The sequence below is a fragment of the Zea mays genome, chromosome 7, assembly GCF_902167145.1.
Source record: "Zea mays cultivar B73 chromosome 7, Zm-B73-REFERENCE-NAM-5.0, whole genome shotgun sequence".
Taxonomy (NCBI): Eukaryota; Viridiplantae; Streptophyta; class Magnoliopsida; order Poales; family Poaceae; genus Zea; species Zea mays.
The window spans coordinates 174131214-174157290 of NC_050102.1; the positions used below are offsets into that span (position 1 = coordinate 174131214).

A 26077-nucleotide genomic window follows, 5' to 3' on the forward strand; every position below is an offset into this window, starting at 1 on the left:
CATTCGAGACAGTGCTATATACGATCGAGACTTTGATCAATATGTACTTACTAGCCTTGTTAATGATGTACACGTAGGTGAAAGTAGTAGCACTTCTAATGAATTAGACATGAGTGCATTTCGAAATGCAATTGCTAATACGTTAGTGTCGTAGGTTAAGTGAATGTATCGAATGTATCGATAGTTATGTTGTAAAGTCTCCTTTTATTGTAAGGCACTAGCTGGTTCGGTGTATTTATCTGTTTCTATTTTTCAATCAGAATCTACAATCTAAGAATCTGCGTATCCAAACATACAGATTTAACCACCAGCTGGCCCAAAGTTCTATAAAAATGATGAGTTTACAAAAGCAGCGTACATTTGCAACGTAAATTGTTTTACACAAAACGGCTGCAACGATGGTATAGAGAGGCGCGCTCCAGCAGCGTTTGCTTTTTCAGATGAAGCTCCAGTTACGATAGACAACAGGTAAGAACTCGACAATTTCTGCTCCAGGGGAAGTATAGTTACCAGTCCAATCCCCAGCCACAGATTTTTTTATGAAAACATATCAGGGGAAAGCTCATGCACAGTGAGAGTTATTTAAAAGTCATCATGACTGTTTACAGAGATTGCATTACACTAATACATTCCTTTCCTATTTTTTTGTTTGGGAGCAATGATAGCAGAGGAGATTGAAGGGCCTAAAACCCCGGGTATCCTTGCTCCCAAAGGAGCCCTTATGGAGCACCTAAAGAGGTAATGTAGTGATGGAATTACCAGTCCCAAACAAACACAGTAGCAACTCGCCTAGGCTGTTTGCAATCCTTACAAAAAACACAAACGCAAACAACCAACAAAGTTCTTCCCCAAAATCAAATACACAGAATTCACCAAAGTCATATAGAGGGGACAGCTTAATGCATTCGGTGACAACACTAAGCGCGGAGAAGGCCATCCTCCCTGAAATCGATTTTGCAGGACCGCTCGGTAACATTGCACAATTAGCATGCTGCCGATACAAAAATCCTGCACCAACAAATGCTTTAACAGTACAATTCCAATCAATCATGGAAGCACATGAAACATCACTCCATCACGAAAACAAGAATATAGGCCTAAACCTAAAGCATTCCTCAAGGCAAACAAAAGTTTTAACCAAGGAGTTGTTTGTAGGGATACAATATGAGAAAAATGATTGTTGAGAAAACCACAGTAAAATATCTGGCCTAACTCAACTGCCCATTTTTCTTAAACTGATATAGCAGGAATGTTCAGGTGGCAAGTAACACAATCTGTGTATGCCTGTCTAGACAAGTCCTGCACATGGAATTCAAACTATGGCACATGCAATAGACCAATTTACATACTCCTTGATTCATACAGTACAAAGCAGTTAAAGCATGTAAATACTAAGCCCGCAATTCAAAAACTGGTAAAGAATATATGTATTATGTAACATGAGAGGAAAATGATTGTTGGAGAAAACAGGATACAAGTCTAGCCCAACTGCCCACTTTCCTTCAATCTATATAGCAGGAAACACTTTCAGCGCAAAATGCATAGAAGTTAGCATAAAGCTGATACACACTATCCTTCTTAGCAACTAGTTGTGCAGAAGTGAAGAAAACTTGTGACAGTCCAGTTCAGAAGAACATGAATGTAGAGTACATGTCCTGACATCTATAAATTTACAGCAGACAAATAGAAGCATACTGCCAAATTCTATGGAAATGATATATTACAAAAAAAAACTAACCAACAAAGCAGATGACGATAGCATATAAAAAACAAAATATGTTTCTGAGTACATGAGAGGAAAATGATTGTTGGAGAAAGCAGATATGCTTAACCCAACTGCCCATTTTCCTCAGATTGATATAGCAGGAAACACTTTCAGCAAAAGACGCATCAAAATTGCGTGAAGCTGATACACACTATCCTGCAGGACCATAGTAGGCAAACAATTAACAACTCATGAATTTTTGCCAAAGGAAACATCAGTCTAAATAACACACTAGCAGAAAGTATAAACTGTAACTACAAGGCAAGTCAAGTGAATAACAGGATAATACAGAGCAGCAAGATAAAAACAAACAAAACTAAAGTGAGAAGCAGAAATAATACATTGATTACCACTGCTTGCAACTGTAGAAAGTAAAGCTCTTTTTACTTTCGACATGTTAATAATGAACATTACACAAAAAAAGGAGGACCACAACCACAGGCGTAGGCCTCACTGGAACTACTTTTTTACTTCAGGCAACTTGGATTTCAGCTGCAAGAGGCCTCAAGAATTCATCCTCTTCCTTAGGCACGTGAATTGTAACCAAATCAGGTAAAGGCATGGTTGGCCCTTGCTTGCCCTTTGGATCCCAGTCCAGCATAATCTTAACCTTGATACCAAGCACACCCTGAAGCCAAGTCAACTAGAGTATTACTAACAGCTATTTTGTTATATGTTTGCATAATAAGATAACATCTGATACCAAGCACCAAACCTGTCTCAATAGAACATGTCTCACAGCTGAATCAATGTATAGGTTGACAGGATGACCAGAAGAAATCATGTACCCATCCTTGAACTTCATAGACTTAGCACGCTGAGCCCTGAGCTTACCACTTACAATAACCTAAGAAAACAAAAGGGCTTATAAATATAGAGATTCCATATCACGAACGAGCTCTAATTAAATTTGCATTGGTTTACAATTGGGAAGGGGGCTCACACCTCACAGCCCTTAGCACCACTCTCCATGACAAACCTGAGAACACCATAACATGCCCTGAAAATCGAACAAAACAGTTTAGTAAATAAAAGACTACATAGCAGAGGAAAAACAAGGTGAACAAATGGAGCATACTGACAAGGATATCCTAACAATTGAAGCTTCGCCTAACAATAATAAAACAATCTCAAAACATAAAGAAAAGAAAAAAACAAATAATGTGGCAAACCAGAAATATATCAGAAACTATCACCAAAGCTTCTCACAGATACAATTCCAGTTGGCACGGGTGATGTAGTCATCTTCCGACACAAAGTTGGTACAGGGTAACCTATTTGCTTTATAGATGACATGACACAGAACACAACTAAAACAACTAATCTCCAAAACTGAGCTAGTTCATAAGTACATATCCCTCCAACACTTCAGCAATAGAAGAGTAATAAATCCTCCCACTAGTTATAAACTGCTATGGAGGAGCTGGTCAATTTCGTCACTTTCCAACACAGGTCTGGCACAGGAAAGGGCCGAGCCTGCTGTGATAGTGACTACAAGTCTACAACAACTAAGAAATGCACATCATATTAACATAGCAGTGTTGTGCAATGTAGGGAATAAGTGCGTAACCTTCTCACGGCTAGTCCACCAAGAAGCTTGTAGCGTAGCGACTCGGCCTGGGCAATGGCGCAGAGGCCACGGTTGTTCACCTTCTCTGCGTAGAGCTCAACACCACCCTCCGGGAAGTTGAAGCGCTTCTGAACCACAGAAGTCAGCTCCCTGATCCTCCGGCCCTTCTCGCCTAAGCGAGATCGAGAGAAAAAAACAGTTCAGTAACCGAAGTATTCACAGCTGTGATCGGGACGGGGCTTGTAGAAGCGCACATACCGAGAACGTTCTGAGTGCGGGTGGCACGGATGATGATCTCGGTGCGCATGGGGGTGACGCGGACCTCGACGCCGGAGTAGCCATCCTCCGCGAGCTCGCGGGTCAGCATCTCATTCAGCTCCGCGAAGAACACGCCATCCGCCACGAACTGCGACCAAGCGGGTGAGCAAGCGACGCATGATGAGACATACAGAACCCATGCGCCACGCAAAAGACGGAGACGGGTACGAGCCATACCTTCCGCTTCTTGCTGATTGCGTGAGTCGACGCCATTGGAGAATGAACGGTGGAGAGGCCGGCGGTACGGCGCGGCGGCGGCGGCACGGGAGGAGTGCAAATATATAGAGGGTGACATGGATTGGTAGAATGATTGGTTAGGGTTTGTGCGGTGACTAATGGCTAAGTGGGCTTGCGCGGACTTGGACGCACTTCGGCCCTCTTGGACAAAAGAATCACTCATAAGCCCACCAAAGCTTTTTTCTAAAATAGCCCACCAAAGCTTTGAAGCTGAAGATGTGATCGTGTTATGCGCTGGGCGCTCGGTATGCGGAAAGGCAAGGGTGAATGTGAGGAAGCGACGATGTCTCGTATCATATATTCTTATCTCAAATTTCAATCTGAAGTGTCATTTACAGTTTCTGGCGACGGCTTTTGTGAGTTTCGTCACTTCTGGTGCCTGCTTCTGTTTCACCAACCGAGGTGGCTGACTACGTTGATCGAATAATCGTTGGAGTATATTTAAGCTTATAAAAGGGAAGGCGCCGGTTTGTGCAAGACGTCTTTGCATTCTGCACACGGTTGTTGGGGGGCCATTGCCGTCCATTGACCAGCCAGCAGGCTCCTCCTATGAACTCCCTGTGTCACTGTAACCACAGTACATAGCTCCGAGCTATGAGACCAACTAGGCGACGAGCTATCAGACTGTGTTCAATGGTTCCATCTATATTTCACCCCCTATATCCCACTATCCCGCCACGTCAGCAACCGGTCTCCTCCTATGTTTTCACTCTCTGCAGCGGTTCCTCCTAAATTCTCTCCCTATATCCAACTACCTCCATAAAATATCATTTTTCATACCTATTTATCATCCATTACCAATTTTTCATCCACTACCAAACACCACCGTGCACGCACATCAAGGGAAGAGGGCCGGCTGCACCACCCCTTGATCTGGCGGTGTCCTCTGTCATCCGCTTGCAGTGTAGCGGACTTAGCGTGAACCGATGAACGTTCCGGCGGTAAACTGTAGCCGCCACAGATACCGGAGCGTGCGCCGTTGAAGCCAGTGTGGGAGTACATCTGCCGCCACCGCCCCGTGCCAGTCCAGCTCACTATGTTTTATTTTATTTTATATATAGAGCAGAGAACAACAACTCGCATCCCTGCATCTTTAACCCTCCCAGCTTCGTCAGTTACTCAGGTCTCAGGTCACTGTCTTTCTCACTGAAACCACCAAGCCCTCTACATCTTTAACCCTCCCCGTCGTCACGCTGACCTAACCATGATTTGCCTCAAAGCCATCTCATCCCCTCTCCACCTCCCGACCTTCCGCCGCCTCACCCCCACCTCCTCCCTCCGCGCCGCCGCCGCCATGTCCTCCTCCTCGTCCGCGGTCGCCGCCCCGATCGAGCACTTCGTGCTCTTCAAGGCCCGCCCGGAGGCGGTGGCCTCGGGCGCCGCGGCGGCGATGGTCTCCTCGCTGCAGGCGCTGGCCACGCTCGTCCCGGGCCTGGCCTACATCCACGCAGGACCGGTGCTCCGCCTCCGATCCCCGGCCGCGGAGGCGCTGGGCCCCACGCACCTCCTCCACACCCGCTACGCCACCAAGGAGGACCTGGCGTCCTACGCGGCGCACCCGGCGCACGTGGCCGCCGTGCAGGGGCACGTCCTCCCCAACGCGCTCGACATCACCGCCGTCGACTGGGTCAACGCCGCGCCGCTCCCGTCCCCCGTGGCCCCCGGCAGCGCCGTGCGCCTCACGCTGGCGAAGGTGAAGGAAGGGGTGGAGGTCGCGCAGCTCGTGGAGAAGGTGGCCGCGGCGACCCAGGCCGCCGGGGACGCCAAGGTGAGCTTCGGGGAGAACTTTTCCCCGGCGCGGGCCAAGGGGTACCAGTTCGGGATGGTGGCGGTGTTCGACAGCGTGGAGGAGCTGGACGCCGTGGAAGGGGACGGCAAGGTGGAGGAGGCCAAGGCCTTGGTCAGGCCGCTGCTGGACGAGGTGATGGTCCTGGACTTCGTCGTCGGAGATGCTCCAACGCCCGCGAGCCTCTGATTACAGGCTGCAGGGTCTCACTTTCGGGATTCTGAGTGTGTTGTTGATGTCGGAATAATGGATAGATGGACTCCCTGGTCCTGGTCCTGCAGCTTTTCAACTTGTGATTTGTGAAATTGGGAATGACAGTGCAATGAATAAGAATTGCTTCCCTCGATTAAGGATCTGTTCGGCACATCTCCGTCTCTTTAATCTTAGGTTAGCCTAGTCAAGACGCATGGCACATTCGTCAATCTTTCACTTGACTAGCACAAGTGCACTCATCCAACTATAAACGATGTTCTGCCATGCCATTTCATTTGATTGTATTTGTATATATGGTTACGTGAAAATTAAACAACCATTGTAAACCTCGAAGCATTCGCAATCGCCATGGGTAATGGGATGATCGTACTGCAGTTCGCTGAATTCTTTCGCAGAAACCCAGAACATCATACACTGACTGATACAGTGACCCTGCTGAAAATTCATAGCTGCACCTGCACCCATAAATTGTAGTACAACTGTACAAGTATACACTCAGCTGATAGCATAATAAGTAATGTTAACCAGGTCATCTCGTTCCCAAATAAAGATGTCTAACCAAGCCATGTCATATGAGTGTCTGCTATATATATATATGGTGCTGGACTTGATCATCTGGCCACCTGCCCGAGAGGTTCCAGCAGTGCCCGAGCCTCTAGGAGGTTCCTGGTTCAGTCTCGGTTCTAGGCATGTCGTTGATCTTTAGAATATTGGGTTCCTTGTAGTTGTCATTTTTTGTGATACTGGAGATGACAGGATGATGGACAATAATTGCTTCGCTTGATTATGGGTTAAGGGTACAGGTAGGATGTTTCTTGCCAGGATTGTGCCTATGTGTGGCACTGCACATTCTTGTGAAGAGAGTACTTGCTCCCTTACTAGTGTAAAAGATCAGTGCTCTTTTGATTATTTATAAGTGATGTCTTAAGTCTTAACATGTCATTTCATTTGACTGTGTAGCATACATCGTGCCTGGTTCCATGAAAAAGTAAATCGCCTATTGGAATCCTTAGCTTCGGATAACAGTTGTAATGGTTCCAGTTGCAGCTGCTAGTCCTGTCCAGGAATATTGAATGATGGGACAATCTGAATCAGTTCTTATAATATTTCTTATGTATCTTTTTTTTTACTTGACTTGACGCTGTGCAGTTCAAAATTGAACTAAGCGACGACAAATATATAAACAAAGAAGGTAGTATTCAAGATTGGGTGTAGTTGATGGCGCCTTCGACTTCAATCAATCTACCACGTCGTCGTAGTGTAGTGTACCCACCTGCAACACTCCCTCAATTCTAAAACAACGGTCGCTACCGGTATATATTGTAAAAAAATACTAATAACATTTATATTAAATATAAATATATACTTATCTGTCTACCTTATAATACTAATTATGTAATCTAAACTGATATATTTTATAATTATTTGATCAAAATTAATATTTTTGATTTTTTGAGAAATAAGAACGATGTTTATTTAGGAAACGTAGAAGCATGTATCTTATCTTTTGACATGGCTAAATATATATAAAAAACTACATATAAAATAAGTGTATCTGATACGTTTGGGCCTTCGAGGAGTGCGCAACGAAGAGTGCAAGAGCATCACAGACCACGGAAGAGATCTGAGAAGATATGGTGGAGAAGAATGCAAGGAAGAAGATGGAGCCGGATCACCGTAGGCCAGAGTGATCGAAGTAACCGCCCCACAGAGAGATTGTTTTCCTTCGATACCTAGTTACTGCTTTCCTTTTATAGATCAGGGTCGGCTGTTATCTGCTCAGAGATAAACATGAGGTATTATCCTGCCCTTATCTAGATAACAACTCCCTCCTATTATATAGCTAACCAACCGACTATTAATTAGCTAACAACAAGTTATTAATCAGCTAACACTTCTAAGACTTACCTGTTGTTGTGCTGGTGGACGCCAAGCTGCTGGCACCAAGGGTGATCATGCCCTCCACGTGCCTCTTCCTAGCATAAGCCTTCCCCATGAATGCATCCGCAACATTTCTCCGCTCCTAGAGAAACAGTTCGTCCGTGACCTGTACCGATGGAGAGAATGGTTGTAACATGTCGACAGGGTGAAGATGTTTAGACTTATTTCTTTGGAAAATCGTACAGCCCCAAACAAATTCATGTACCCGTTTCCTAATATGGGCGTTGTGGAACGAGCTCCTCCATCTATGCAAATTCTCTACTCCCACATGACCTGCCACATGCGCAACCATCAGTAACTGATCCCACACACTTGAATTATTTGGAACGAAGACTCTGCCCCGGCATACTAACAATCCATCCTTTTCAGCCCATTCTTCTCCTGCAGTTCCTGCCGCCAATTGTGTCTTCAGTTCCTGGACTTACGGATCTATCAATGTCTCTTCCCGGAGTGTATCAAAAACTTCCAGAGTTGGAGTGGACAGTGCTACCGCTGGTTCTTCATCCCTTCTTGATAAGGCGTCAGCCGCGCCGTTCATCTTCCCTGGCCTATACTCCACCTCTATGTCATACCCAAATAGCTTGATGACCCATGCGTGTTGTGGTATGGTGGATAAGCGCTGGTCCAATATGTACTTCAAACTGAAGTGATCAGTCCTTACTGTGAACGCTCGCCCCCACAAATATGGCCGCCAATTGCAGACTGCTTTGACTAGTCCGTTCAGCTCTCTCTCATATGCCGGAGATGTGGAGTCACCGCCAGGGGCGGATATTGGGCCTGGGCCACCTAGGCCATGGTCCGAGTCGTAGGCCAAAAACAATTTTATATAGGTAGTAGACATTTTGGCCCATAAAAAACCCTAACAGGCTCCTATCTGTTTTCTGCGTCCAGCGTCGTGTCTGTCACCGTGCGAGGGCGTCAGCCGCAGCCCGCAGGGGCGCTAGCAGACGAGCAGAGCAGGCTAGCAGCACTGCAGCAGCACCGCAGCGGCGCAGCGCAGTCCGCAGCCGGCCAGCCGCAGCGGCGCAGCGCAGTCCGCAGCCGGCCAGCCGCAGCCCGCAGGCAGGGGCGGTAGGCGCGCCGCGCGCGTAGCCGCCAGGCGCCACCGCGCCAGGGGCAGGGCACGAGCAGCGGGCAGCGGCCAGCCGGCCACCGGCCAGGCCAGCGACGCGCACGCGCCGACGCCCACTCCACTCGACCACTCGCCCAGGCCCAGTGACCAGCCGCCAGCGTGCTGTACTGCTGTTTCACTGTTCCAGTTCCAGGCTTCCAGGTTTCAGGCCAGCGTGTAAGGGCTTCTCATTTTCTCAAATTTTTTTTACTAATTACTAGTGAACAACGAGCTAAATACTAGATTGTTAAATGTTATGACTGATAGTAGTTTGACTCACTTATATATTTTTGCATTCATTAGTTATATTGTTAATGTTGTATCTCTCATTTTATACAAATATTGAACTTGTAATGTGTAGGTTCAAATCCACGTGCTAATGTTGATGAAGTTATTAGAGGCGGGGAAGGACTAAATCGTCTCTAATTATGTACTTTTATATTTTTAATCAAGTTTATTGTATTTTTAGATGCTGAATTGAAGTAAATATTATCTTAGTTTATGTTTGTGATATATTTAGTTTTAGCGGTATAATTAGCCGCACAATATATTAGGGGCTGTTTAAAGTAACCTTCAAGTTTTATAGAGTGGCTCGGGATGTTAATTTTATAGAGCTCCGCCACTGGCCACCGCTTTACTAAAATATGCCACACGCTCGTGCACCTTGGTGGAGAACTGCCCCAAACCTGGAACCTGACGCGTCGGAACAACCACAAAACTCTTGCTCAAGTCAGGCATCTGCAGCAAGGAGACGGTCATGTGTGCCTGTTTGAGTGCGAGGAATGCCTTTGTTGATGCCTCCGACCACTGAAATGATTCCTTCTTCAATAGGACAGTTAATGGTGCTGCGATTTCGCCATAGCTTGCAATGAACTTCCGGTAATATCCTGTAAGCCCAAGGAAACCACGTAGCACCCTTAAAGTTCTGGGCTGCGACTAAGTCTCTAATGTTGCTACCTTCTCAGGATCCATAGCCACACCATATGCCGAGATTATATGGCCCAAATATGACACACTAGTAACCCCATAAAAACACTTGGAGCGCTTCAATGCCAACTTATGTGTTCTCAGTGTTTGGAACACTTACTTGACGTGTTGGAGGTGAGCTGCCCACGTCTTGCTATAAATCAGGATGTCATCGAAAAATACTAGCACAAACTTGCATATGAATGAGTTGAGGATATCATTCATCAAGCTTTGGAATGTGGACGGGGCGTTGGTGAGGCCGAATGGCATGACGAGGAACTCAAAGTGGCCTCGGTGTGTTCGGAATTTTGTTTTGTCAACATCTTTGGGGTGCATTCGCACCTGGTGGTACCCACTCCGAAGGTCCAGCTTGGTGAAGAATCTAGAACCCTAAAGCTCATCTAACAATTCATCAACCACTGGTATGGGGAAATGGTCATTCACCGTCTTCCCATTGAGTTCATGGTAGTCCACACAGAATCTCCATGTTCCATCTGACTTCTTCACAAGGAGCACCGGAGAAGAGAATGTTGGCGTGCATTCCCTTATAATTCCTCGATGCAGCATGTCCTCACATTGCTTCTCAATTTCATCCTTCAAGAGCTAGGGGTATCGGTACGAACGTACAACCATTGGTGTCGTGCCAGGCAGTAATTTGATGTGGTGATCATGGCGTCGGGCTGGTGGTAGGCCGCAGGGTTATGCAAACAAGTCTTCGTAGGAGTACAATAATTTGTCCACCAATTCCTTCCCTTCTGAAAATGCACAACAGCGTGGCTTATAGTCACACATCCCTGTCCAACAAACCTTGTGGTCTTGCTTCCAGAATGTCATTGATAGACGTTCGAAGTCCCATGGAATCAGACCTAAGGATCACATTGTACTCCCAACACAACATCAAAGCCTTCCAGTGGTAGAGCATAGCAAGTTAGGGAGAACTGTTCTTCAACAATTTGAACTGATAACCATGTACATAATCCTAGGTTGGTAACCTTGTCCCCATTGGCGACTTTCACTGTGCCTTGGCGCCTTTCTAGTGGAAGTTACATCTTAGACACCATTGCCTCTGTGATGAATGTGTGTGTGGAACCAGTGTCTACCTGGGCTGTGAGTGGCACTCCCTTGTCAGAACTGTAAGCTTCATGGTTTCCCCTACTTCAATTCCAGTCAGGGCGCGACGTGGTATGTGATATGCCCAACTCGACTACTGCCTCCTCTCCTCTCAAGTGCCATATTCTAATTCCAGCAAGACCCCCCCTCCCCCCCGAGCAACACCCATTGAGTACTTCTCTGTGCAATGATAGCATTTCCCCTTTGCACGCTTCGTCGCTAACTCTTCCGGTGATAGCCGTTTGAATCGAGGTCGAGGCGAACAACTACCTTGGATGCTGTGTTGTTGCCGGCTTCCTTGACTACCAAACTATTCCTAGCAGCTCTGTATCCTCCTCTTTTTCCTGCCTCCAATTCCCTTTTTTCATAGGCCCTTGTCAGGTTCATGGCGCACTGCAAATTCCTGGGAGCTTATAATTTGACATCCGTGTGCAGGGGTTCCCTAGACCTGCCGTGAACATGCTGACCTACTGCATGGTAGTAAGGTCATTGCACCGGCACAGAAGAAGTGAGAACTGTCGCTGGTATTCCTCGACAGTGCCAATGCGCTAGAGATCATTTAATTCGGCCAAGGGGCTGGAGCGAATTGGTGAGTCGAATCGAAGGTTGGTGAAGTCAACGAACGTTGTTGTCGTGTTCCAGTGCGTAGAACCATTCCGCCGCCACAGGTATAGAATGCAATTGCTCATCCTAGATCATGATCGCCCACGCTAGAATGATTAAAAAATGGATTAGAAAAATCACAGATAATCTAACGATTGTTAAGTTATTATAGAGTGGGTGACGAATATTATTGCTCTACACACAAGATGTGAATCCAAGATCCATGTGCAACTTATATGTTTTCTTATAAAAATATTAAAATTGTTTTTAATTAATACTCTATCCATTCTTTTTTATTTGACGACGAACGGTCCAAATTAGTCAAATAAAAATTTGGAGGTAGTGTATTATTAATATACCAGGATTTATTCGGTACCATAAAGTTACTAAATTTTGGTATAGATTCAACTAAACTTAAATTTATTTGACGAAAAACAAGAATTGCACTTTTGTTTGGTATAGATTTGACTAAACTCTTTGATTCTGGCCCGCTGCCGCCATCTCCCCATCACACTACCATTGCCATCTCGCCCTGAGGTTGCGATCCCCTCGGCCGCGACCCTGCCTCAGTGCCTCACCCCGGGCCGCATCTCCTGCGCTCGTGCTACGAGGACGGGCGAGCCGCCCGTGCCGCAGGTAAGATTGCTTTTCCTTCTTCAGTTTCCCTCCTGCAGAAGTGCGGATGGAGATATCGAGCTTGTGGATGAATGCATACACCGTATTTGATTTCAAGCATTGCCTTTATAGTCATTCCGCCGCAACCGTGTCTCTCTCTTAGCAATATTAGTTCTGCATTTGCTTATGGGTGAATGTGAGCATTAATTAATTGGTTTTGTAGTCGATGGAGATCAAAGAGTTGCGGTGCTAATTAGACGGGATGCCCTTTTTCCTATTGAGCACGTTCCCATCCTTATATTTGCCCTTGGTATCATAGATGGAAAACTCTAAGTCAAAATGGTATGCTTTTGCTGCAATAGAAGTGTCAAACTGTCAATCCGGGATTAGATACCTCATACCCATCCCATAAAGTTATAACTATCTCTATCCCCATACCATCATAAATATAAAATTCATCTCATACCATCTCCATTCGGGTATGAAATCCGTAATGGATCTCCATCCCCGACAAAAAAAATAATTATATTATATTTTATATGACATTAACGGTCACACGACACTCAACAACAATACACCACTAATAAATCTGACATGTGACATGTAACAAAAAAATATTGTTTAACTATGCAAAATAACAAAAATAAAGTGACGCGTGGGCTGGTAGCTGTCCACGGTGAATATTTGCTTAAAAGGGTTTGGAGAGGTAGGGTTAGTTGTTGTGTTTATTGACTATTAAGATGTACACCTAATTTTACTAAGTAAATATTATCCATGGTTAATCGAGTTCGGATTCTATCTCCTTGTACTCATATCCACACACCCAATGGGGAAGAATTTCTCTCAAATTTGTATTGATTAAAATCTTCTCATACTCTAACCCTGATAGAAAAATTCACAATGAGTTAATGGGTATCGGGTCCAGGTGCCCATTGACACCTCTAGCTGCTAAGGTCTTTTGACCACATTTGCTTGGAAGAAGACCTTGTCCATGATAGACCACAAAAATGCTTTGACAGTGTGGGCCATGAAAATCTTGTGAAATAGTTCTTTAATCGTTCCAAAAGGCTATACACCCAAGAGCAAATGAAGAACAAGTGGGTTGTATCATACCAAGTGGAAGAATAAGGCCAAGAATAGCATTGATACCTACAAAATTTGCATCGTCAAGGTGCTGAATCAGGTTTTGGGCATTGTCATCTCATCTCCTCAACACCATGTCCATCATGAAGCTGTCACAGGAGGCCGCCTGCTACAAGAATCCCACCACTTCCTGTGCTTCGCTCTCCCCAGGGACCACCTAGACTTAATGTACTCGTTTGTGGAATATATTTGTTATTGGTGCCTTCGTCACTTGCTGTTTTGCTTCCGCACTGGTAACTTGGGGGATCTAGGGTTTCAGGAGGAGAGTGGAGATCATCCCGATGATGATGCGAGGTGGAAGGCTCACGGGTTTGACCTCTCAGGTTCTGAGGTGCTTCAGCACGGAGATATTTGTCAGCAGTAAGTACTTCTTTGCTGATTCGTGCTTGTCTCTGCAGTCACATGGTTTACCCTATGATGATTGGATTTGTGCCAAAACTTGTATGACTGCATGATGATATGGTACTCTTGTGTTTGAGTCATGTAGCATGCTAGTCAGGTACCGTGGAGCTGCGACCTCTCAATTTTCATGGTTTTGGCAGAAGATATCACTGCTTGGTGGTCTAAGCTTTTGACATTTGCTTGTGAGCGTGTGGCTTTCAGAGTTTGCAAATAGTATCTAATTCTGTCAGAATATGGTTCCTAGCGTAATGGTTAAGGCTTCCGAGTAGCACCTTCAGGTCCCAGTTTGATCCTCTCAGGGGCGAAATTTTGGCTTGGTTAAAAAAATCCCTTCGTTCTGCCCCACTCACTCCAGGGTTACAGGGTTACGTCTTGCGCGCCACCCTCTGGCTAGGCCGTTGTAAAGTGGGCGGTGACGGCCCGCTAGTAATGGGGAGCCAGGGTTCCGAGATTTTCTCGATTGAGGTCATGTTTCGGTCTATTCTTAATATAATACCGGGAGAACGGTCTTTTCCTCCCTGACCGAGTTTTTTTTAATGGTAACACTTAGTGTTGTTGCTACTTAGTTCCTCTTCCTCATAAGTAGTTGACCATAAGAATGCTGATGAATTTCTGTATCCATACATCTAGCTGAAGTTGGTGGGATATGTGTGGTTAATCGGTCGTCTTCATGACTTCACCTTTATTTTGCTGTCAATCGAGTTTCGGACATGATTCTCATTGGTGCTTGATTAATGTGAAAACATTATATTATAAAGGTGATATAAATGTTTCCAACTTAACACCCCCCCCCCCCCCCCCCCCCCTCTCCTTTTCTTCTCGGTAACATGTGCTGTGAACATTGTACTACTACTGCATTCTGACGAAAACACACTAACACAGGGTCTGCTCGTAGGGAACATACTGGTTGTGGCATCCATTATTAACTCATTTTTATTGTGTTTTTGCAGGATTATCATTCTATACGACAGAGGAAGAATTCAAAGATATTTTTTCACCATTTGGCACCGTAGAGGAAGGTACATTACTTGTGCTACTACTATTATCGTCCCTGCCTCATGCTCTTTACCACTTCCAGTTGGGAACCTTCGTCTTTCTTAATGAAACTTGATAGTTTATTTGTCTCTTTAACAGTATCGGTTAGGTTAGTTGAATCAAAATGGCAGTATTTCAGTTTAATTCTGCTTTTGTATCTTATTAAGTGCAGCTCGACTTATGAGAGACCACCAAACTGGAAGGATGAAGGGATTTGGTTTTGTCAAATATTCATCGCAAGCAGAGGCAGAGAAAGCTGTCAAGGCAATGGATGGCAAGGTATATATTTTCTGCTCTGCCCACTTGTTTCTAACAGAAACTTTGTTGATCTACCAATACTAATAACTTTTGATACTTACTCAATTTCCTTTCAATGCCACTTTCAAATAAATAAAAATGAAGGAGAGACTGGAATGGAATTGTATTTAGGCTGAGGTTATAGTCAAAGGAGGAGCCATCATATGTCTACTAACTGTTAGCTGAAGACTGTTTAGTTGCCATTTATTTGATACGGTACTCTAGAAAATTCTTGATAGTGCAGTGTAAGCATTATTGATGCCGTTTCTTTCTCCAATGAACCACTGAAAAGTTCTAATTTTCACTTTTTCTAGACCTTGTCTTCCTGCAAATTTACATTCACAAATATATATGACATACTCATGATTCTTGAAAGCTGGATGCATTAGTTATCAATACCTATTTGCAACAGAATTAAGATACTCCATATATTATACCTTTAACATGGCCTTTTATGTAAAAGAGCATTTCCTAGTTTAGTCTTAAAATCTGCTGGGATGTTTTCTTTCATGAAATTATATGTTTTCAATTAATGCATTTTGTGTCCCACTTACTAAGCAGTGACTAGTGGTATTAGCATTTCCTTACATCTTTCTGTCCGTCATGGATAAGGCAACTCCCAACCTGGATGACTGCTTGGAGAAGATAATTTGACTTATAACTTAGGTGACATTAATGCATTAGCTGCAGAGTTTTTTTATACTTTTTTTCCTCTGATGAATAAAGTGTGTTGAAATCTTAAAATTGTCCCTCTTATTGAGTTACTTTAGTTATAGGAACTGTACCCTTCATGATATTATGTTATGAAACATGCACCTAATGAATTCTTTACGTAAGCAGACATCAGACTACATGTTTCAGCTTCATTTGGATGTGGACTTAGTATAAGAAGTCATGGTAATAAGTTTTTTGTCCTGTTGTAAATAGCATAGTTCTTAAAGCGTTAAGGCGAGGTGCGGCATTCCACCACCTTCCGGACGCCTAGGCAACGATAATGCGACGCCTTATGGATGTGTGCAGCAGGGAGGAAATCAAAAGAAATAAAAAATAAAAAGGAGAAAAAAGCAAAGAAGAGGGAAAGAGAAGCTGCTGGCCCAGCCCAACAGCTGCCCTCCCGAACCCTCTCGTTGCTGCTATACTAGTAAGGTGCCTTGCTAATGATACGACAAATCTAAAAGACATTGAAGTGAATACATATTAAAAACTATGACAAAAATAATAAGGATAACAAGTAGGCGCCACTTGTGCCACTAATATTATTGTTAGCTAAAGTAACAATAGAATAACCATTTCTATCCAGTTAAAGTCCTTTAGATTATCACCTGTAACTTTATATGAATTATACCTTTTCTGTCAGCATTACACATGCGATTTTGTCTCATAGTTGGTAGGATAGTTATATATGTCAATAGTCGGGTAAACAAAAAAACAAAAGAATCTGATAGAATATTGGCCGTCGTTTAGTCTTCGTCTCAGTAATTAGTTTATAATTAGACTATATTTAATATCTATAGTTGACATTCAAATGTTCGATGTGATACATACTAATTAGACTATATTTAATACCTGTAGTTGACATTCAAATATGGATGTATATTTCTTGTACCATTTTTGTTTCATTTTTACTCTTTAGATTCAGATCAGATACGAATATTATTAAGTTGTGTCGGATAAGATTTGAATGAATATCAACACCTTAAATATCTGGATTTGATTATATGGATACAAATATAAATCAGTTACTAAATAATAGGACTCGGATATAAATAGGATCTTAGCCCTTTTAGATCGATCGAATTTAAATACGTATAGATAATATCCGTACCATTTACATTCTTATGCAGCATGACAGCCGATGACAACATGTCAATAAAAAAGTAAAATAAGAGAATTAATTAGAATTTTAAAACATAAAGAAATCAAAGAAGAAAAAACCAAAAAATAAAGGAAAGAAAGAAAATAAAGAAGAAGAAAAAGTATACAGGTGACGTCGTCTACATGATTGAAGGCGGAGAAAGAAAGTAAAGAAAATAAAGGAAACAAGAAAAGAAAGAAAAGACAGAAAATAAAGGAAAGAAAGAGACAATAAATAAATAAAGAAACTATCATGTCCATGTGATGCTTGTGGGGTGGGAGGGTGGGATGAGTGATGATCCAAAGAATATCATGTGTTGGATGTGAGTAAGAGAACTGAGAAGTTTAGATAGGATTTTGTCCGTTAATTTTTAATGTGTTGGTTTTCTGGTTGCATTTGTTGGTGTGGCTCTAGATTTATTTGAAGTGGTGGATTATATAGTGGTATAGACTATGACCTTTGCCATATCGCTCCTCCGCCCGACGCTGCCTCTGGACTCCACGCCGTCTCCAGTCCCTCGCTCCTCCGTCCAACGCCGCCATAGGCCACGCGGGACACCAGTGTCGGACCTGCGCGTCGTCGCCAGGCCCTTGCGCCACCGAAGTTCTTCGCTCCCCTCCGCCCCGCGCTCGCGTTCTCGTGCCGCCGACGCTCCACCGGCGCCAGATCTGCCTTCCCCTCTCTCTTCTTCCCCTCCCTCTCTCATTTTGCTGTGGTTTTGGCAAGGCGACAGCTGACACCATGGATTTGGCGCCCGGACGACTAGGCGACGCCTTAAGAACCATAGTTCCATTGCACTTTCCTTCAGCAGCATTAGTTTAGGAATTTCAAAAAAAATGCATAATCACGACTCGGCACAAGCTGGAAACTCACTAGTTTCCAGCAAGATGAACATAGTTTTATGTTGATTTGCAGCTTTATTTGTTAAATGCAATTGTACCTTGGCATATTTTCTGCACACAAAGTGCTCCAGTTGGTTTGTTCACGTCCATGTACTGAGCGTTATGGAACTCCACTATGTCATCAGCAACACTTTCTTCTGAATCTTGCCTGAGCCAGATGTGAACTGGCATCGGCTTTATCTGATATTCTTGTGCTTAAACTTTCTCTAATTAACTGCATGTCAACAGATTCTACGTGGAAGATTGATCTTTGTGGAGATGGCAAAAGGACACGAAAGCAAGTAGGACACCCTCCCCACGAGAGGATTTCACTGAACATGAAACATGAGAGCGCCATCAGCTTATGCCAGATGGCAAATATCCCAAATTCTCAATTGATGTTGCAACTTATATACAAAGCACAAGTTAATTTTAGCTAGCTTATCTTTGATAACACTGCTACCTTGCCATCTGAAAGGTTGCCGTGCATTGGTATCCGTTGACCTGTGTAAGAAATGTTGGCAGCTCTGTGCCCTACGAACTAGCCTGGTTGATTAACCAAGATCTGTTCAAAATTAAAGCCAGTAAAACATGAATATTGTTAAAGATTTCAGCAATGAATCGTTGAGAAAAGATTGATAAAGACGTTCTAATTATAATATACTCGTTAGCCTTTAACGAGTGGGTCTAGTTAGCCTTTAACGAGTGGGTCTAGTGGCCGCGAGGTTAGATAAGAAAATTTAGTGAGAAGAAAATTTAGTATGGGGGTCTTCGAATGCACTAGAGCTAATACTTAGTTGGCTAAAAATGCTATTGAAATTAGCTAGCTAATTTGCTAAAAATAGTTAATAGTTAAACTATTAACTAGACTAGACTGTTCAGAAATTTTGCAGTCAGTGCATCAAACACTCCCTTAGCTAGCTAGAGTTAGACAATAAAATTTAGCATGTAACAGGCGTGTCTAGTGGGTGAGACTGTTTGAGCTGTCAACTTTTGGGCTTTTTGAACTAAAAATTTGTAATGTTTGTTTTTTGGTTTCTAGCTATTGCTTTGTGATAATTTTAAAATCTTTCGGTACAACAAAAAAACAGCAAAGACCCATGTTTTTTTTTCAAATTTTAGTTTATCTTCTCAGAAGCCAGTTTTTCAAAAAAAAAACAACTCAACAACTGGTTAAGACGAACATGCTCGGTAGCAACTAAATGCTGGATACAAACCTTTCTTTCTAACGTTGGGTGTGGCAACTTAAGACTGCAATCCAAACATATTGTCATGTGAAAAAACCCACAACAATGTTGCTTTGTGTATGTGTTGTTTTGGGCATTTTCTCCTTTACGCTCCAAGTCTCCAAAATTGTTGCCCTGCCCACCATTCCGGACGTTTTGGTCTGCTTTTCTCTTACCAATCATGCTGATGTTGCACAACGGCACGCTGGTGTCACAACTCAGTTCTGCAGTGATTGACGGATGCCTTAGTGAGTGTTTAGAGCTAATAGCTAGTTGACAAAAAATATTAGTGAAATTAATTAGCTAACTATTAACTAATTTACTAATTTACTATATATATAAATAATATATAAAAATAATAGCTAAACTATTAGCTATAACGTTTAGATGTCTCTAGATAATTTTATAATTTTAGCCGCCAACTATTAGCACTAGTGCATCCAAACGTCACCTTAGGTTGTTTCATTGTGGATTTTAGAGCGATCCCATGGACAAAACCCCAGATCTCACTACCGGTTCTTAACTTGTGGAGATATGGTTGATTCCACGGATAAGCCATAAAGTAAAATGTAACAGGTTCAGCCGCATTTTATGCCACCTTTTTTAGTGTCATCCTTTTGAAAACAATCTACATATAGATATTGTAACAAGCCCGAGGCATGATTTTTTGTTCCAATTTGGAGAGAGAAGCATTAGCACTGTTCTGGAGCTTTCTATTTCGAAAGTAAACAAACCACGCCTCTGGTTCTTCTCAAAAAAGGGTAGGAAAAATCACCCAGGTGCAACACCAACAATTCTGTCCACTGCTTGCTCTACTAGTCTACTACCGTGGCCGGGACCCAGGAATAGCAGAGAAGCTCCCACTATCAGACATGAAATAGTGATTGTAATTGATCCTTGTAACTAGATCGGCAAGATGGGGGAAATGACCCACATTGAGCTTGAAAGATAGGATCTGCAGGGGTTATGAAATTCATACTTAGTCAATCTATTAAAAAAACAGACACCGCACAAGACCGATCCTTTTACTGGTAGAAAAAAAAAGATTTAGAAACCTACCCTCAGGAGAAATATGACACACTCATCAAATTGCTTCTCAATCCGGTCGATTTCCATCTCGCATCGTGTCCTCACAGCTGAAGCCGTCCCACCGGTACTGAGAGTTTGTTCTACATTGTGGAAGTCCAGTGCCAATCCAAGAATAGTCTTAACTCGACTGGCAATGAGGGCCCACTGAAAAAAGCAACCAATGTCCATCCTTATCCAAGTCTAAATATCAGGATGGTTTATTGACTCATAACAACATGGCAAAGATGCTTACCAGCTTATCAGAGGCCACAAAGCATTGTCGTTGAATAGAAGAGAGATATGCCTCGTGAACTTCCATGACTTCATCCAGTGTGGTAGCAGCCGTCATGCCATCACAAAGCTCAGTCCATGCACTATGATAAACCTACTCAAAAAAATGGCATGAGTACGAGACAGAGAGTGATTTAAGGGAAGAAAGTGAGCAAACATATTTCAACTCACTCGGTCCATGACATACTGATGAAATGCATCGACAAAATGGAGGAGCTTCTGTGCCACTATTAGGTGTTGTTTGAAATTGTGCGCGGTCCTGCCTCTGGCCTGCCAACAGAAGAGGATTGATTCATGGAAATTAAGTTGTCATGGTGATAAACTAAACCACATTTAATTGTCAACTCCCAACAATATATCAATTTATACAATTCCCAGCTTTGTAAAAAGGAAGTTCATAACAAAGGATGCTATCAGATGGTGACTAAAAACACAAAGTCGTATGTATCATTACCTTCCACATCCACTTTCGTGTTTCATCCAAAACGAACTTTGCTCGTTTGACCTTCAGTAAGAATCCCATTACCTGGTTCACCAGAATGACCAAATGCATTAGTTATATTGAATCATGTCTAATACTTACTGTACAAAGTAAGGCATTACCTGATTATACTTCTTCAGTGCCTCTGTATTAATAATTAGATCAAGAGGCCAAGACACCTGCCATTACCAAAATAAATAAAGGTACGGGAAGAAATGCAGATATAGCTTGTTCTTGTTTGGTGCATACCTTATATGTAAAATTCAGCATGTCAAGGGCATCAATGCCAAAACCAAGTGCACGACCTTTTTTGGAAGTTGATATACCTTCCTCACCATTGTGTGTGTCATATTTTGCTAATGAAACAACCAAAGAATCTGGTGCTGTCAGGAGCATTTTGTCAGCTGAGTTTCTTATGGATTCCTGCATGAAAGGAATGACCATAAGAGAACTGAATACTCATGAAGCATAAATGTCAACAAGACATCAAACTTGCAACATGAATCACCTGCAATAAATTATTCAACTCAAAGTCGTCATCCCAGGAATTCCCTCTATCAAGCTTATCAAAAATTGTTATCAGAAACTGCTGCAACATGTCACCTGAAGGTTCGAGTAAATTAGTAAAATCGTGTTTTTCTTTACTCGATTTCAACAGTCTAAGGGAAACACCAGTAAGCAGTTCTTTGGGGTTTTAAGCAAGATGACAGACCTGATCCTAGCAAATAAATAGCACGTAACACAAACAGTTCATCCATTAATCTCCATTCACCCATTAGCTTGCACAGGATTTGATTGCCTATGAGATCGACCTAAAAGGGGAACGAAAGCACAGACCTTTTACACAAATAGATTAACAAGAATATGAACATAATATAAGTTTTGAGCAAACCTGTCTCTTTATACATTTGGAAAGGCATTCTTGGATGATACCCACTGGCTGAAGGGGATCTTTCATGCTCATATTCTGAATAAACTTCAAAACTCTCGATGCTAGTGTACTATCTTTCTGCATAGGTAAAATTTCTGACAGCAGCGCATTTTCCTAAAGTGAATGGGGTTAGAGATAACTAGGAAACCTAAATAACAAACTATACTTAAGGAGCAAGTCTTACTTTTGCGCAAGGAAGAAGGGTTGGAAATGCGTAAAGGTCCTCCAAGGTCCTTCTGTCATCTTCTTGGCGGACATGTTCCAGATCATCAAACTGGAAACCAAACTTATAATCAGTGCTAGTTCCTGCAGAATGCCCATCAGCAAATATAGCTCTTCGCATGTTCCCATCATTCAGTGGAGGGAGATGAAAACTTTCAGATATATTCAGTTCACTCCAAGAAGCTGGGTTCCTCATTAGCACTTCTCTGCAAGCAGTGATAGCTGGGTTTTCGTAACAAGATAAAGTGAAAACCCCTTCTACGACATTGGAAGATGCATCTTTGGGGCAACCAGAGGCAAATCCTGCCTTATCTATAACAGCATGTATGGTCTCCTCCATGCCATTACATTTCCTTCCTGATGTAGCATCCTTTAGGAGCTTTACCCAAGTCTTCTCAATGATGTTCCCTGTGCATGTACCCTCTGTTTCTTTCAAGTTGCTCTCATTTTCCATAAAAGCATTGTTATTTGGAACATTATCAGCATGCAGTGTTCTTAAGTACTCATATACATGGTCACCATTTTCTAACAGACCAGATATGCATATCAAGAAGATCTCAGACAAGGTTAGGAGTCCCATTTCACGAGAATCATTCCCAAACTGACTTGTGGATACTTCAAGAGCATCTTTATTTCTTGGAGGACCATCATGGATTCTTAAATTTGACATATCTGGCCAAAATTTCTGTTGACCACTGCAATTAGTATCTTGATACAAATTGGACCGATGTGTACTTTTGTGAGTTTGAATCTGATGTACGTCTTGAACATGTTCGACAAGTTGAAAGGATTTTCCCGCAGATACAATGGCCCTCGCAACATCCTTCAAAAATGTTGGGCATAATATATACACACAACCTTGATTGTTCACTTTCAAGCAAGCTCCTGCAGTAGTAGATTCCTTATTGCTTGATCCTTTTTTCTTGATAGATTCGCTCTCAGTTAAAGTTGTTGAACTGTCAACTCTTGAACCTCTTACTCTAAGCATATAGCTCATTTCCCAGAATGACGGCTGATCTATTGTAACCGCATTATTTGCATAAAAGAACATCTAAAGAAGAGAAAAATGTCTGAATAAAAAAAAGCTGAACCTTTGAAATTCAAGTTATAGATCAGAAAAACTTAACATCATTCATTATTAATGTCAAGCTCGCATAAGGCGATGCAGATTTGCAGAACTAAGTGATCATAATCAAAGGGTTTACAAGTATAATTAAATAACTAAATAAATAAGGAAAGAAAATGGTGTGCTTTAGACATCAACAGGTAACAACCTTATGCTGCAAAGAATTGAGTATGCACATAGCATTTTATTCAGGCAAAACATATGGAAATAAGGAAATGACCAACTTTCAGGATATACATGGAATATAGGGAACAAAATGAACGATCTCATGTACACTTCTGTTGAGCTCTTCAAGGCACATAACATAATTATGAAAATCTGATGATTTACTGTTGAATTCAATATGTTCAGGCCAGTCAAACAAGACAGGCTGCTTTTGTAGTGTTTTGGTACCATAACATGGATGCTTGTGAAATATATCCAAAAAAGGAATGAAAGCAATTGTTTCTTCAATACCTCTTCATAAGGGTCATCAAGGATACCATCATATAGCCAGGAATCAAGACATTGAAGATAAGGTAATAAACTTCCAGTAAATATCACTAGCAGCATATGAAATGGTTCACCCTGTAATGTATAAGGATTATATTAATTAGCAAGCACTATGATAACTGAAATGAAACAATCAGATATTTTGGCCAATTGGTTCTTGCTACAACCTCGCCATCTTCCAGAAGACATACTTCATTTAACTTCTTGAAGAGATGGTCAAGAATATGAACTGCAACTTCACTAGATGCCATATGTGCACCAGAATCCCAAAAGCCATCTGGCACAGCTCCATGCAAAACTTGAGACAAATGTTCTGCTCCAGAACGTAAACTGCAATACATTTAATACAGAGTGACTGATGTTTTACAAAACAAAATCTGACAAGTGCTAGAATAGTGCATGAATAGCCCCTGTGGTATACTCAATATACAAAATGGCACCAGGACACATTGCCCACAACTAATGATCTCTCTAAAATCAATTACATACTTCATCACAAAAAACAAGTTAGAACAGTTCAAGCTCAAATGTTCTTGCCTAAAAATGTACAGACCTGTGAACACATACAAATAACATTATAGAGGAATAAAAAGTAGCGAAGTATCATAGTGATGTTTGACCTTGACAATGAATCAGTTAATCCCAGCAGAGTTATAGTCTTGTTGACTGAAACAAATTGCTGTTCTTCCTCCTTCAGAGCTGCTTTGCGGAGCCTCTGATGTTAATAATATGACAACAGTCATTGGAATTTTGGACTGGATAGAAATAATCTATTTAGATTAAACAAAATTCAAGCCCAACAAATATATGCACAGCCTGAATTGCAGCCTCACCTTAAGCCAAGAATCAACCGAGCTAGCGAACGCATCCAACGTCGGAATCTTGTGATGTTGCATCCTAACCTTCCCAACAAAAAGCTCTACTTGCTTTAAGCATGTTGCCGTGAACAGGAATGGACTCAACAAAGACCTAAGACCCGTCAGTGACAAGTGAGCCACATATATCCCCGCTTTCTCACGGTACCAAGGCACATCACTGTCCCAATAGAACCAGGACGTCTCGAAGCCTTGCAGCACCTGGAAAACAGCTTTAACCTGCGAATGTCACAAGGGCCAGATGAGCACATGAGCATCAACTTGAGAAAGTGACAGATGGAATCACAATCATATTCACGTTGGAAAGTAATCGAATCCCTACCAGCTCATGTTCTTCTGTTCTCAAGCCTGGCACTGGCACAGCATGAGGAAGGCCCCCCGAGACACTGAGCTGAAGCTTATGCACAAAGCTTTGGGCTTCATCGGCCTCCAGCAGTTCTGGGGTTCGACGAGGCAGAACCATTGTGGATCCACTTGAGGCAGGGGGCGATCAGTATAGGATACCGGATAACGAACGAAGGTAGTGGATGTAATACATGTATATTGTAGTCCTCGCTCAGAAACAATATAAATTTCCACAATCCATTTATGTTGGGAGAGATTGAGGGGGGCATTGGTTCATTTTCGACAACAACCCACGTGTATTGAAAGGGAACAGGCCCGAGATTGGTGGATCTGGATGCACATAGCAAATAGCTTACGTTAGGGTTCGTGAGCTCAGTTTCGCGCAGCGGGAAGGAGAAGGCAGGCGCCGATGAACCTGGTGTGTGCTCGTCGCCGGCGAGCGGCGAAGGGCCCGGCGAAGCCCTCGGCACGTGGCGCAGGGTGGGGGCGGCGGTCGCCAGTCGTCGCGCTGGGACTCTGGGAGAGCGAGAGAGCGCACGCGGCTTACGGGAGCAGGGAAACCAGGCCTCCTTTAGTCCTTTCGATGCAAAAACATGGGAATTGCTGTTAGAGGAACAACATAATAATTTTTGAAGTGACATAAGGATGGGTGATAGGTATATAGAAGTGGTAGAAGAATACGAGTCGACACCGTGGTAAGGGAAAGGTCATGTAGACAAGCGATGCCGAGCCATCGAACGGGTACCATAGACAGCAAATCAGGGACCACCATCCATCGCCTCCTCCACTTATAAGGTTTCGTAGAGTAGAAAGGGAAGGGAAGAGGCGGACATACCTGTTTGTTGACAGAGAAGGACACGATAAATACATAGGCATCTAGAGGCGATATAGATAGTATACCGCTAGATACATATAGGGGGAGAGCATGCAAGCGGAGAAAGAAGCCCAGCCGGATCAGCTCCAGGCCAGAGGCACCCGCACCAGGCATCAGTCCGAGAAGGGCGAGAGAATGCGAGTGTTTTCCCAGCCCTGGACCCGCCGAGGCGACACACCACCACCACCAACTCCGTAGCATATGCCGACTGCTACCGCGCTACGAGTCTTAGTTGTCTAATATCTCAGATTTGGACTCCTCATCACCAAGATAACCTAAGAGTGACAGGTGCCACCAT

The 26077-nt window shown here is 43.0% G+C and overlaps 4 protein-coding genes and 3 non-coding genes across 20 annotated transcripts; 2 read left to right on the plus strand and 5 right to left on the minus strand.

Annotated features, from left to right (window-relative positions):
* Positions 1-550: 550 nt before the first annotated feature.
* LOC100194112 (40S ribosomal protein S3-1) lies at positions 551-3979 on the minus strand. Of its 2 annotated transcripts, XR_004851187.1 has the most exons (7): positions 3831-3979; positions 3594-3741; positions 3336-3507; positions 2711-2765; positions 2481-2612; positions 2116-2393; positions 551-1008 (listed from the first exon to the last, which is right to left on the minus strand). XR_004851187.1 is itself a non-coding variant. In NM_001367046.1 (6 exons), the coding sequence occupies exons 1-6, from the start codon at positions 3864-3866 to the stop codon at positions 2238-2240; spliced, it is 699 nt and encodes a 232-aa protein (NP_001353975.1). In that variant the 5' UTR covers positions 3867-3913; the 3' UTR covers positions 2092-2237. The 2 variants fall into 2 exon arrangements, 1 of the variants encoding a protein (NP_001353975.1); NM_001367046.1 differs by lacking the exon at positions 551-1008 and having other exon boundaries at positions 2092-2393; positions 3831-3913.
* Positions 1161-1306, minus strand: LOC111589865 (small nucleolar RNA snoR135). The gene has a single exon (XR_004851695.1). It is a non-coding gene; the product is annotated as a small nucleolar RNA snoR135 (small nucleolar RNA).
* LOC111589864 (small nucleolar RNA snoR135) lies at positions 1438-1581 on the minus strand. Its single transcript, XR_004851694.1, has one exon. It is a non-coding gene; the product is annotated as a small nucleolar RNA snoR135 (small nucleolar RNA).
* LOC111589863 (small nucleolar RNA snoR135) lies at positions 1789-1928 on the minus strand. The gene has a single exon (XR_004851693.1). It is a non-coding gene; the product is annotated as a small nucleolar RNA snoR135 (small nucleolar RNA).
* Positions 3980-5008: 1029 nt separating the features above from the next.
* LOC100276755 (uncharacterized) lies at positions 5009-6157 on the plus strand. Its single transcript, NM_001150470.2, has one exon. It carries the CDS (start codon positions 5095-5097, stop codon positions 5863-5865), a length of 771 nt encoding a protein of 256 aa, NP_001143942.2. The 5' UTR covers positions 5009-5094; the 3' UTR covers positions 5866-6157.
* Positions 6158-8713: 2556 nt separating this feature from the next.
* Positions 8714-18465, plus strand: LOC100382959 (uncharacterized). Of its 11 annotated transcripts, none has more exons than XM_008653460.4 (6): positions 8714-9118; positions 9303-9371; positions 13630-13738; positions 14731-14799; positions 14988-15094; positions 18098-18465. In XM_008653460.4, exons 3-6 carry the CDS (start codon positions 13660-13662, stop codon positions 18152-18154), a joined length of 312 nt encoding a protein of 103 aa, XP_008651682.1. In that variant the 5' UTR covers positions 8714-9118; positions 9303-9371; positions 13630-13659; the 3' UTR covers positions 18155-18465. The 11 variants fall into 11 exon arrangements, with proteins under 11 accessions (XP_008651682.1, XP_008651679.1, XP_023156316.1 ...); XM_008653457.4 differs by having other exon boundaries at positions 13638-13738; XM_023300548.2 differs by having other exon boundaries at positions 13638-13738; positions 15725-18457.
* Positions 18466-19660: 1195 nt separating this feature from the next.
* Positions 19661-25510, minus strand: LOC100193469 (uncharacterized). 3 transcript variants are annotated; one of them, NM_001358740.1, is made up of 17 exons: positions 25321-25450; positions 24883-25235; positions 24519-24779; positions 24306-24400; positions 23853-24015; positions 23650-23760; positions 22030-23118; positions 21807-21959; positions 21627-21726; positions 21423-21517; positions 21164-21337; positions 21037-21093; positions 20888-20959; positions 20605-20703; positions 20396-20527; positions 20134-20307; positions 19661-20029 (listed from the first exon to the last, which is right to left on the minus strand). In NM_001358740.1, the coding sequence occupies exons 2-17, from the start codon at positions 25021-25023 to the stop codon at positions 19898-19900; spliced, it is 3048 nt and encodes a 1015-aa protein (NP_001345669.1). In that variant the 5' UTR covers positions 25024-25235; positions 25321-25450; the 3' UTR covers positions 19661-19897. The 3 variants fall into 3 exon arrangements, with proteins under 3 accessions (NP_001345669.1, XP_020395898.1, XP_008650903.1); XM_020540309.2 differs by having other exon boundaries at positions 19690-20029; positions 24306-24440; positions 25321-25490; XM_008652681.4 differs by having other exon boundaries at positions 19690-20029; positions 23853-24440; positions 25321-25510.
* Positions 25511-26077: the final 567 nt, after the last annotated feature.

Excerpts from the sequence above, each read along its gene's own strand:
- LOC100194112 (NM_001367046.1), bottom strand. The coding sequence starts at position 3,866 with ATGGCGTCGACTCACGCAATCAGCAAGAAGCGGAAG. Across the intron at positions 3,508-3,593 it reads CCGCACTCAGAACGTTCTCG|GCGAGAAGGGCCGGAGGATC; the intron begins GTATGTGCGCTT and ends GATCTCGCTTAG. Across the intron at positions 2,766-3,335 it reads GGTGGACTAGCCGTGAGAAG|GGCATGTTATGGTGTTCTCA; the intron begins GTTACGCACTTA and ends TTCGATTTTCAG.
- LOC100382959 (XM_008653457.4), top strand. Across the intron at positions 13,739-14,730 it reads CACGGAGATATTTGTCAGCA|GATTATCATTCTATACGACA; the intron begins GTAAGTACTTCT and ends GTGTTTTTGCAG. Across the intron at positions 14,800-14,987 it reads ATTTGGCACCGTAGAGGAAG|CTCGACTTATGAGAGACCAC; the intron begins GTACATTACTTG and ends TATTAAGTGCAG.
- LOC100276755 (NM_001150470.2), top strand. The coding sequence starts at position 5,095 with ATGATTTGCCTCAAAGCCATCTCATCCCCTCTCCACCTCCCGACCTTC.
- LOC100193469 (NM_001358740.1), bottom strand. The coding sequence starts at position 25,023 with ATGGTTCTGCCTCGTCGAACCCCAGAACTGCTGGAGGCCGATGAAGCC. Across the intron at positions 21,338-21,422 it reads AGTTGAATAATTTATTGCAG|GAATCCATAAGAAACTCAGC; the intron begins GTGATTCATGTT and ends CCTTTCATGCAG. Across the intron at positions 20,528-20,604 it reads ATCAGTATGTCATGGACCGA|GTTTATCATAGTGCATGGAC; the intron begins GTGAGTTGAAAT and ends TTTTTTGAGTAG.